This window comes from Stegostoma tigrinum, chromosome 12, assembly GCF_030684315.1.
Source record: "Stegostoma tigrinum isolate sSteTig4 chromosome 12, sSteTig4.hap1, whole genome shotgun sequence".
NCBI lineage: Eukaryota > Metazoa > Chordata > Chondrichthyes > Orectolobiformes > Stegostomatidae > Stegostoma > Stegostoma tigrinum.
In genome coordinates, this window is record NC_081365.1 from 76,421,627 (window position 1) to 76,434,126 (window position 12,500).

At 45.6% G+C, this 12,500-nt stretch overlaps 1 protein-coding gene across 2 annotated transcripts in view; it reads right to left on the bottom strand.

Moving 5' to 3' along the window:
* Positions 1-12,500, bottom strand: part of ace2 (angiotensin I converting enzyme 2) — a 65,093-nt gene that overhangs the window by 43,415 nt on the left and 9,178 nt on the right. The window contains exons 1-3 of one of the 2 annotated variants that reach the window (XM_059650442.1): positions 11,220-11,302; positions 6,252-6,515; positions 1-16 (exon numbers count right to left, since the gene is read on the bottom strand). The exon at positions 1-16 is cut by the window's left edge and continues 143 nt beyond it. In XM_059650442.1, coding sequence (XP_059506425.1) covers positions 1-16; positions 6,252-6,434 — 199 coding nt within the window. In that variant the 5' untranslated portion in view covers positions 6,435-6,515; positions 11,220-11,302. Of the gene's footprint in view, positions 17-6,251; positions 6,516-11,219; positions 11,303-12,500 lie in introns of those variants that run through there. The other variant, XM_059650441.1, reaches the window with a different exon arrangement.

The window sequence follows — 12,500 nt, forward strand, 5'->3', positions numbered from 1 at the left end:
CCTCGCTGGCTATGTTCTGGAGAAACAGTGCCGGAAGATTTCAATCAGATCTTGAGACAGTGAGATTCACACCCATCCCTTTCTGTGTGCAGATGGCACCCCTCACATACCACTCACAGTTCATGTTACTCAGCAAAAATTTGCCCTTAGATAGCACCATGACACCGTTAAATCTAAAGGAGCGCCAGCAGACCAAAGCTGAATATATGTATAAAAAAAACTTTGGAATTAAAACAGCAGCGAAGAACCTCACCAAGCCTGATGGTGTCTGTAGATGGAGAAACAGTGTGAATGTTCCAGTTCTTCAGAACTGAGTTAGGGCTTCATTTCTGAGTTCAGTAATGCAGGACTCAAAATGGTAACTGTGTTCTCTTGCTCTCTCTCTCTCTCTCTCTCTCTCTCTGTGCGGATGTTGCCAGATCTCTTGAGTTTCTCTAGTTCTTGGTGAATTCACTTCAGACTTCCAGCATCTGCAGCATTTTGCTGTTAAAGAAACTGTGGGGTCGTGCCCTTACAGTTGTTGCAAGGGGTGGACTTTAACAAGAATCTTGAGCAGGGGAAAGAGGACATGAGAGAAAGGATGCACTTTCTAGACCTTAGGAACGTGAATAATTAGGCAAGTCTTGAAGGAGAATAGGTACCTCAAAAGCGTCATGGCTTGGAGGGAGTTACAGATCTAAGGAGGGGGAAAGTCCTGGGTGGACATGAGAATTTAAAAACTGAGACATTGGTGGGTTGGGACCCAATCTAAGTCTGTGATGGGTGAACACATTTTGCTGCGGTCTGGATAGCAACAGAGGTTTGAAAGAGCTGAAGTTCAGAAGGAATGTGTAAAAGTAACCTAGATTATTGGAGTAGACCAGTTCAGAAATAGCCAAAGTGTGGAGGCTCAGCAGGGAGCCTAAATCTGGGGTGGGGTTGGATAAAGTTAGAGAGTTAGCCTGGGGGCTACAGGAGAAATGGGGTCAGAAATTCATCTTTTGTTTCTATTCCCTGGTGGCGTGTGGGTGTTGTTTGTTGGCCTGAATTTAATGTCCATTCCTAGCTGCCCTTGACCTTCTGGTGCCATTTCAGATCAGCAGTTGAGAGTCAACCACATTGCTGTGGGTCTGGAGTCACATGTAGACCAGACCAGGTAAGGATGGCAGTTTCCTTCCCTGAAGGACATTAATGAACCAGTTTGTTTGTCAACAATGGCTTCATGATCATTCATAGATTCTTGCCATGGTGGGATTTGAACCTGTGTCCCCAGACCATTGGCTAGGCTATCTGGATTAATATATCATACTGTTTGTCAACTGCTTCCCTGTCACCCAACAGGGTCAACCTTGGGAAGAGGGATTAGAGTGACTGCAGAATGGATTTCGTGGTGGAAACCAATGACAATAGTTTTAGTCTTCCCGATATCTATCCGGGACGGAATATCGGAAAAGTAGGCTGATAATGGAGGAATCGAGAGAGCCGGTGGTGAGACAGAGCCAGAACCAATTATTGACAGGCCTTTTGCCATGAGCACAGGTTCAAACCTTGAAGTACTGTGTGGATATTTTTAAACTATACTTTCAGAATGTGCCTTTTCATTTCATAAGAGGCTTGATGCAGTCTAAAATAGCAGCAGACAAACATTAAGTGGCTTTTGGAGAGTTACATGGGATGTGATACTCAAACTGTCAAAGATCAAATGGACTGGCCTATGACCTGTTGCGAGCACAACAGTAGCAAACTGCTGACGCCCCCTGCTCAAGGGCAAGCCATGCCTTGTGTATTTTGTCCAAGACTACCAACACACGTGTTTTTCTTCAAGCAACACACCAAGACAGGAATTCAATAACCAGTTACAATGGTACTGGGCTGGGCTGGTCGGACTGGGATCTCACTTGCGTAATTGCTTGTGTTCAAGCATTAACAGGCTCTGAAGGTCACAGCCAAAGAACTCTCCCCTGGTTACCCCTGTATTGCAGGTTAAAGAAAACTCTCACTCCAACTACCAGCAGGTCAGCTAAATAGCAACCGAACATGAAGAAAACAGGATAATGAAATGACTGTCTCTCTCTCTCTCACTCTGAATGTTGGAATTCAATGGCAGTTACAAAAGAACCAGAGCTATAGTACCTCAACTAATCTGCAACATTTTTAATGCAAAAGATCTGCTGAGTTGCAACCAAAAAACGAGAAATAAACTATGATTCTTTACAAATACTTTTGATGCAGAAGACCCACTGGTTTGCAAACAAAATGAGAAACAAATAATGATTCTGTGCAAATATTTTTAACGCTGAAGATCAAAACTGAGAATTGTGAAACCAGCTGTAAGACAATCAACATCGACGTTACAGTGATCTGCATCTCAGAGGCAGCAACGTTCGCCTGTCTGCTCTGTACCGTAAGACCGTAAGACCGTAAGACATAGGAGTGGAAGTAAGGCCATTCGGCCCATCAAGTCCACTCCGCCATTTAAATCATGGCTGATGGGCATTTCAACTCCACTTCCCTGCACTCCCCCCGTAGCCCTTGATTCCTTTTGAGATCAAGAATTTGTCGATCTCTGCCTTGAAGGCATCCAACGTCCCGGCCTCCACTGCGCTCTGCGGTACAAACACTTCACAGACTGATCTGTACATCTGTGCTTTTAAGTTTTATTTTCATTGTGCTATCCTTTATATCTAATTTGTATTGTCTTAACAATTCTCCTCACATTTAGCAATTCATTGGCTCTTCCTTAATTCAAGAAATCCTCGTCAAATTGGTTCTTTTGAAAACAAGAGTGCATTGGAGTCTGTGAGAAAGCTGCCCACGTTAAATTCATTTTGTTGTGATGAACCGTGGTTGCGAGGGACCGATGAACAAAGCTTGTTCATTTCCCCCTCACTCAGGAACTTAAAGGTTTGGGGCAAACCCTCTGAAACCGCAACGAATGGGTTTCTGAGGAACGGTCACTCAACCTGAAATGTTAACTGTGATTTCTCTCCATAGATGCTGCCAGACCTGCTGAGCTTTTCCAGCAATTTCTGTTTTTGTTTCTGAGGAAGTGGGGAGCGTTTGAGTGTTTCACATGGTTCATTCACAGGAAGCGTTCTTTATTTTTCATAACAAAACCTACCCCATAACCTTTTCCTGATATTATACATAAGGGCTAGGCGACTGAAAACAGATGAATCTTTGGAAGAATATTGGGAATGTAGGACGAATCTGAAACAAGGATTTAAGAGGGCTAAGAGGGGACATGAGAGATTGTTAGCAAACATGGTTAAGGAAGACCCCAAAGCCTTTTATTCATATATAAAGAGCGAGAGGGTAAAAGGGTCATGGGGGGGGGGTTCTGGGTGGGATGCTCCAAGGGGCGGTGTGGACTTGTTGGGCCGAAGGGCCTGTTTCCACACTGTAGGGAATCTAATCTAATAAAGCCAATATACTTCTGGTGCCATCCTTCTTAGTATCACTCTCCAGTGCCTCTGTATTCTGTCTATAACAGATCCACCAGAGCTATACACAGGACTCTGATTGCATGCAAGTTTCAATACAGGTTGACCATAATTTCCAACTTTTCAATTGTTTCCCGCTAGAAAATAATTCTTGGTGTAGGTTTTTTTATAGATTTGCAAATTTTCAAAAACATTTTTTGCACAACTGCTGTGCAACTTTTGATGTATTTGCCCTCCTCCAGGATCTCCTCCAAGCCTCACACCATCCTGACTTGGAAATATATCACCGTTCCCTCGCTGTCGCTGGGTCAAAATCCCGGAATTCCCTCCCTAAAGGTGTTGTAGGTTACCTACAGCACAGTGACTGCAGCAGTTCAAGAAGGCAGCTCACCCCCACCTTCTCAAGGGGGCAATAAGGGATGTGCCAATAAATACTAGTCAAACCAGCATAACAATGTCCCACTTTGTGAAAAGAAATCCCTTTGTTGTTCTGCCCCACTTTCAAACTAAAGGTGGTCACTTCATTTTCCACCTATCATATCATTCCTCTCTGTTGATCAGCCTTTAATAGTTCTGCAAGTTTATTAATGTCATCCTGTAATTTGTTTCTGCCCCCATTAGATTGAATCAATATCCTACTCCAACTTGGTGACACATTCACAAATCTAAAAATTGCATTTTTTTTATTCCAATGTGCAGGTTGCTACTGTGAAAGATGAACAGCACTGGGACCTTGCAGAACATCGTCTATCTTCAGGTCTTCCCCCACTGCTCCTGTCTGTATTCCCCCTCTGCTCCTGTCTGTATTCCCCCTCTGCTCCTGTCTGCATTCCCCTCTGCTCCTGTCTATATTCCCCCTCTGCTCCTGTCTGTATTCCCCCTCTGCTCCTGTCTGTATTCCCCCTCTGCTCCTGTCTGTATTCCCCCTCTGCTCCTGTCTGCATTCCCCTCTGCTCCTGTCTGTATTCCCCCTCTGCTCCTGTCTGTATTCCCCCTCTGCTCCTGTCTGCATTCCCCTCTGCTCCTGTCTGTATTCCCCCTCTGCTCCTGTCTGTATTCCCCCTCTGCTCCTGTCTGTATTCCCCCTCTGCTCCTGTCTGCATTCCCCTCTGCTCCTGTCTGTATTCCCCCTCTGCTCCTGTCTGTATTCCCCCTCTGCTCCTGTTTGCATTCCCCTCTGTTCCTGTCTGTATTCCCCCTCTGCTCCTGTCTGTATTCCCCCTCTGCTCCTGTCTATATTCTCCCTCTGCTCCTGTCTGTATTCCCCCTCTGCTCCTGTCTGTATTCCCCCTCTGCTCCTGTCTGTATTCCCCCTCTGCTCCTGTCTGCATTCTCCCTCTGCTCCTGTCTATATTCCCCCTCTGCTCCTGTCTGTATTCCCCCTCTGCTCCTGTTTGCATTCCCCTCTGCTCCTGTCTATATTCCCCCTCTGCTCCTGTCTGTATTCCCCCTCTGCTCCTGTCTGTATTCCCCCTCTGCTCCTGTCTATATTCCCCCTCTGCTCCTGTCTGTATTCCCCCTCTGCTCCTGTCTGCATTCTCCCTCTACTCCTATCTACGTTCCCCCTCTGCTCCTGTCTATATTCCCCCTCTGCTCCTGTCTGTATTCTCCCTCTGCTCCTGTCTGCATTCTCCCTCTACTCCTATCTACGTTCCCCCTCTGCTCCTGTCTGTATTCTCCCTCTGCTCCTGTCTGTATTCCCCCTCTGCTCCTGTCTGCATTCTCCCTCTACTCCTATCTACGTTCCCCCTCTGCTCCTGTCTGTATTCCCCCTCTGCTCCTGTCTGTATTCCCCCTCTGCTCCTGCTCTCTGCCTTCTGTCATGAAGCCAACCAGCCATTCCTTCTGTCAGTGTCCACACCATGCTCTCTGTTCATTCATTAGTCCACTTCAGGAGCTCTTTTTGTAGACTTTTTGAAAATTCAGATAAGTGACATCTACCACATTATTTTATCTACTCTCTCGTACGTGTTCTAAAAAAAAATCAGCAAGCATCACCTCAAACTGATGCTAAATATTCATTTTTGCTGTTTTCGTTTTGCAATGCTTTTCTGTTCTTTTGTTTAACAATGATTGTATTAATCTCCCAACATCTGCTGTTTACCTACTGGTCATGTTCTGTCCCTCTTTTTCAATCTGGGAGTGATCCTTTGGCACAGCGCCATTTCCAAATTATTACAGAATACTGTCTCTGCTACCTGTGGCAACGTTGCCAGGCAATGCTGTCATGTTTATTGCTAACAGCTATCTGTTTTTGAAATCTCTTGCAGCGCTGATTCAAAGTCAAAGGGCATTTTTTTTCTTGACACTTTATGGTGTACAATAAAGATTTGACCTTGCACTGTTTTTTGCTGACAGCAGCTTGTGGATGAAGGTCAGGGTACTTGCTTGCTTCCTAGTAACCACAGCGAGAGCTGGTGCCATGGGCTGGGCGTGGGTTATTCCCTCTGCCCAAAATAAACGCCAACCACCGAAGATGGAAACACCCTCACGGGACTTTGCAACCAAGGGCCGGTAGCAAATGGGGAGTATCTTGTAGAAAATGTGGCAAACATTTAAATGCAGATTGGATTCACAAACAATAGTTGGTTGAATGAAGGAAGTAACGGCGCGGAACGCTAAGTACACTAGGTGACGGAGGCTGGTGACAATGATGAGAAATAGACACCAGTGTAAGTCCTACATTGTAGGGATGGGATATATAACCCAATGCAACAGCTTAACACAAGTTTGTTTTCTAAAGACCCAAAAATCTTCCAAATCCTCCGCCAGTGATAAAACAAATACGATCTGCCCCATAGCTATGGCTAGAGCTGTTAACATACTCACCATCTGCAAGGCATTTTCTTCCGTGATATTGGTGTTGTATGTCCATGATGCCAGGGATGATTTGTAGACCAGTTTCTCAGCATCCTTGCTAAATCTGTCCAGAAATTGCTGGGCTTCTTGCTCAGTTGTTAGGGAGAATGCAGGTGCCATGAGGCTCAGGACCCATAGCGCTAACGGCGACATGCTTCTCCCGAGCTGAGTAATCCTCTGATGAATGTTATCGTTCCGGGCTCTCCTGTTTAAATCAAATCCTATCGCAATGGCCTTTGAACAAGGGAAAATATCACACAAGATAGTCGCTATGGATGTGCCCTCAAGCAGGTATGTGGGGGCTGTCTGCCAAAGAGCTAGGCCTAATAATCTTAACCCTTTCCCGATTGCAAAGCATTTTAGCAGCATGTGTGCACGGTCTGATTTTAACCACAACCAGGGCAGGCATCTTGCAATCTTTCGGATGAATGTGAGTCGGGTCACCTTGTGTGGAGTGTTGGCGCAAGGGATCTTTCACACCTTGTCCTAGCAAATTTCCTGTATTTGCTGGTTCTTTCGGGCTCTCACGTCTGCTTTCTGCCCCCATCTTACCACACACTGTTCCTGGCCACACACCGGAGAATTGACTGGCAGCCCTACTGCCTACGGCCGTCTTGATGCCTGGTGCACACCCCAACAACGGCCAGCCTGGAGCTGCTTCCTGATGTTTGCCCCTGATATGGCAGACTGGAGAAATCCTTGCCCCGTTTTGTGGGCTGGGACCTGCTGGCGCACAGCCAGGACTTCGTCTTGCCCCAGGGCCATCTTGGAGGAACGCCCATCACTACAGGACTAAGGTCAATGACCTTCTGCATTCTGCCAGGGCACGTGACACCAGCTTCTCTCTGACACTTCCTACTCACTCTGTCTCTGTCACTGCACACATCTCCCCACCAAGGCTCACTCTCTACATCTCTCACTGTTACCTACATCATCTTCCTCGCTCAGACCTGGTTCAGTCCCTGAGCACACAGAGTGCTTGTGGCAGAGGTACAATGAGAGCGAAAGGTGCAGCAATAAGGGGGAGGAGCATCCAGTAATTGAGTTGGAGATATCCTATGAGGGTCCTTAGAGGTTGGCACATATCAGATGCCAATGTCCAAGGATGTGGGGAGCACACGGGCAGAGCATGCCCAGAGACGTTGGTGCCCGGTGCTTTTTGTGTTTGGAATCGAGCAATCTGTTGAACCCGCAGCTCGTTTCCACGATGAGTGTTCCCAAAGGCAAGTTTTGGCGTTCTGCTTGCGATCCGTGGTGAGCTGGGTGTTAAAACAAGGCACTTAACAAACTGTGATGAGCATCAATTGGAAATTCAATGCTGCCTGGTAACAGGACAGCTTGGGGTCAGTGGAGAAGTGAATGAGACACAAAGACATGGTCTTGATGTCGAGATGGGTCTCAGCAAACGTTGACTGCGATTCTACCCCCTCATCGTTCGACCAAACACAACCCGATAAGGTCTCGGTCTTGGTGAACTTAATTGTGGCTCTGCTTTTGCACCAGGCTGTAACAGGGTATGTTTCTGTAAGCTTCCAGCAGATAGCAGTACAGATAGTTCTGATACGAGATGGAGGAAGTGTATATGCTGAGGAAGTGCTCAGGTGTCTTAGTCAGGCAGCAGCAACAAACAAAAGCAGTCATCAGGATGTGTTGAAAGGTCAGTATCGAGATTAAATATTGAGATAGCCTTATCGTTTTGTACATCAGTGCTTTATGCTTAGAGTATTTTTCACCCATTCATAGCATGGGAGAGGCTGGCTGGGCCAGATCACCCTGGAGAAGTTAATGGTGAGCTACCTTCTTGAACTGTTGTAGGGAGTATAGCCTGTATGACAGTGATGGAGTGGGCATATAGCTCCAAGTCAGGGTAGTGAGTGACTCCCATCTGCTGCCCTTGTCCTTCCAGTTGGCAAAGGCTGTGGGCAGTGGATGGTGTCATCAGAGCATCATGCAGCAAGTAAGCAGACCCCCTCGGTCCAGCCAGTCCATGCCAGTCATAATCCCAGACTAAACTAGTCTCACCTGCCTGTTCCTGGCCCGTATCCCTCCAAACGTTTCCTATTCATGTACTTATCCAAATGTCTTTTAAATGTTGTAGCTGTACCCACATCCACCACTTCCTCTGGAAGTTCATTCTACACACGAACCACTCTCTGTAGAAAAAAAAGTTGGCTCTCATGTCCTTTTAAAATCTTTCTCCTCTCACCCTAAAAATATACCTCCAGTTGTGAAATGCCCCACCCTTAGGGTGTCATTCACCTTATCCATGCCCCTCATGGTTTTATAAATCTCTGTAAGTTCACCCATAAACCTCCGACTCTCCAATGGAAGCAGTCCCAGTCTTTTTACGTCTCAAATGCTTCATTCCCAGGAACATCCATTAAATCTTTTCCAAACTATTTCCAGCTTAATGATATCCTTACCATAGCAGGGTGACCAGAATTGGACAAAGTATTCCAGAAGTGGCCTCACCAACATCCTGTAAAACTCAACATCCCAACTCCTCCACTCAAAGGTCTGAACAATGAGGGCAAGTGTGCTAAACACCCTCTTAACCACCCTGTCTATATGTGATGCAAACTTCAAACAGTTATTTACCTGAACTGCTGGGTCTCTCTAATCTACAGTGCTACCCAAGGCCCTACCATTCACTGTTTAAGACCTGCCCTTATTTGCATTACCTCACATTCATCCAAATTAAACTTCCAGGCTAGTGTCAAGTTTCCTTAGTATTTTTGGAGCCTCACTCATCCAGGCAACGGGAGAGTGTTCCATCAGCATTGTAAGCTCAGATGTTCACACTCATGCTGTCTTTTTTTAGTTCCCATGGTGTGGAAGGACATTTTACCTGTTGGAAGGGGTAAGGTGTGAGAGTGCAGATCGATTGCTGGGTTGGAAGGATTGGTTTGTGAGGAATGATTGTTTAAACTGGTCATGTCCTCACTGAGAAGAAAACAGAGGATAATTGTTACTATTCCAAAGACTTCCAAAGGGACTTGATGCTGTGGAATAGAACAAATTGTTTTGCCTTGTATAGAGCAGGAGAACTAGAGGAGACAGGCTGGAAGTTTGAAACTGGCTTGCAGAAATATGTTTTCACAAGGTATTAAACAATTGCAGAATCCCCCCAGCGTGGAGGCAGGCCATTCAGCCCATCAAGTCTACAACAACCTTCCGAAGAGCATCCCACCCCATCTCTGTAGCCCTGCATTTCGCATGGCTAATCCACCCAGCTTGCACACCACATGGCAACTTAGCATGGCCAATCCACCTAACCTGCACATCTTTGGTCTGGGGAAGGAGACCCACACAGTCACAGAAAGGACATACAGACTCCACACAGACAGTTGCCCAAGGGTGAAATTGACCCCAGGTCTTTGGCACTGTGAGGCAGCAGTGCTAATGTCTGAGCCACCACCGTGCCACACTGTTAAACATTGTTCATCCATGTATCAAGCTTCCTCAGTGAGAGGACAAAAATCTGTAGCATTGATTCATTCAAGAATAAATTTGGTAATGCTCAGGATGCCTCCAGGGTGGGTGTCCACTGGATAAAGCATTTAATTTGTTACATATCTCAAAGCTCAGTGCTGTGGGCCCTCATCAGACTCAGGTACATCAGATATCATGTGATGTGGTTATGAATGAACGCATCAACATGAGTAATTGTGAGCATGTAAATGTGATACCTTACTAGATTGAGAACTGTTCAATATGTCTAAGGTGAGAGATGCAAGAGTAACAAGGCATTGAGTATAAAACTTGGCAAGTTATATTGCAGCTGTGTACAGCTTTGGTCAGGCCACATCTGGAGTAGTACGCACAGTTCTAGTCATCATGCTACAGTAAGGATGTGGAAGATTTGAGCGGGTGCAGAAGAGCTTTACCAGGAGGTTGCCTGGATTAGGCTGTATTAGCTATAAGTTGGACAAACTTGGGTTGTTTTCACTAGAGCATCAGAGGCTGAAGGGCACCCGGGCAAAAGTAGACAAAATAGTGAGAGGCATGGAGGGTGTGGATACTCAAGAGTCTTGATCTCAGGGTGGACATGCTAAATACAGAGGAGGATAGGTTTAAGGTGAGAGGGGAAATTTTAAAGGAGCTGAGTGAGGTAGGTTTTAGACAGAGGATGGTACACGTTGTCAGGGAAGATGGTGGAAAAAATGGCAATGCTTAAGAGGTATTTAGCCAGACCACACGAACAGAGGGGGAATAGAGGGATGTGGACCTTTTTCTGGTAGATGGGACCCATTTCGAATGGCATAACGGTCAGCACAGGCTACGAGGGCTGAAGGACCTGTTCCTGTGCTGTACGCTTCTCTATTCTCTCTATGAGAGTGAATTTCAGGATATAGTGGAGGTAAACTGCTGCTTCTGGTGCATGTGGTGAAGAAAAGTCACTTCTATTCTGATGCACATTAAGTAACTAATGTCAAACATTTCAATGTTTGCAGTTGTAGAGAAGCTCAGAAAGATGTTATACAGTGGGAAAGATAGCAACAGACTTCAGGAGGACACAGAAAGGTCTGTGAAATGGATGGATGCAGATAGTTAAAACTTAACATGGAAAAGTCTGAAGAGATGCTTTTCTAATGGAGGAATAAACAGAAACAATATAAACTAAGCTTTTATATCGAATGGAATACAATACAAGAAGGTAGAAGGGAACATTTCATCGAAACCAGCGAGCAGTTCAGGGCACCACACCTTAAGAAGAATATATTGGCCTTGGAGGGAGTTCAGTGCAGATTTATTGGAATGATATCCAGATTCCAAGGATTAAATTGCCAGCAAAGATATCACATAAACTAGGGTTATACTCGACTGAGATCTGATGACTGTAGGGTAACTTAATCAAATATTTAAGGTTTTATGGGAAAAAGGCCGATAGGGAGAAACTATTTTTCCTACTTGTAGAATCCAGGATCAGAGACATACCCCAGTAAAATGAGATCGCGATCTATCAGGAATGCAATGAGGAAATCTTTCTTTGTGCAAAAGGTGCTGGAAGTCTCAAACTTGCTTCTGGAAGTGTCACTGGATGCTGGATCAATCGTTACTTTTGAATCTGACATTGAACGCTTTCTGTGTCTGAATGTATGAATGGAAATGGAGAAAAGGCAGGAAAATGAAGGCAGGTCTCTGGTTAGGCACAACTTCATCAAATGCATAAACGTGCCTGAGGGATAAATGCAAAACACACACATAAACACATAGACACACAGTATATAATATACCCGGGCGCATACATGAACATACACCTTGCTCCTTCTCATGTTCCTAAACTAAATGGTACCATTTGAAAAGGAGTACAGGATATGAAAGCCCGGGGTGGCAGGGGGGTGTCTGCCCGCAAATATTTGACAATTTCAGGGCAAGTTTAAGATGTTGTTAATGAGCCTGTGTGATCCGATATTAAACAGATTCCGAGGGAAGGGAAGTTATACCGAACCAAGACAAAACACTGCCAGCTGAAATACCGTGTGAAATTCTGGTCACTGCATTTTAAGAAGGAGGGTATGGCTTTGGAGAAGGTGCAGGAGTGAATTTATAAAATCAGCAGCTGGAGACGGGGCTGTCACATCTTCGGGAGGACTGGAGGAGCTGAGGGTCATTCTCCTTATCACGGAGATGGTTACAGGGAGATTTAATGAAGATGTTCAAGATTGTGAAGTATTTTGAGAGAGGAGCTAAGGAGAAGTAGCTGTCACTGATACGGGATCAATAAGCAGAGGCCACCAGAGATGGGATAGTTCAATTAATAGATAATTGGGAGCTGCTCTGGCTGAAACCGTGATAGCAGTTGATTCTAATGCAATGTTTGAAAGAATGTGGGGTGCCTACGTCCTACGGGAAGGGTAGGGAGAGGAGGAGAGGGTTGGAGTCAGGTCGTGTAAGAACTGCCAAAATGGCTACCTGGCAATCAAAAAATTCAAGCACTTATTTTCTGAGATAGTAGCAACTGCAGATGCTGGAGAATCTGAGATAACAAGGTGTAGAGCTGGATGAACACAGCAGGCCAAGCAGCATCAGAGGAGCAGGAAGGCTGATGTTTCGGGCCTAGACCCTTCAGCCTTCCTGCTCCTCTGATGCTGCTTGGCCTGCTGTGTTCATCCAGCTCTGCACCGTGTTATCTCAGCACTTATTTGCTTCTGTGTTCTGTACTGTGGGAACCTCTGTTTCTGAAAGAAGAACAATTCCCAACATGGATTAATAATA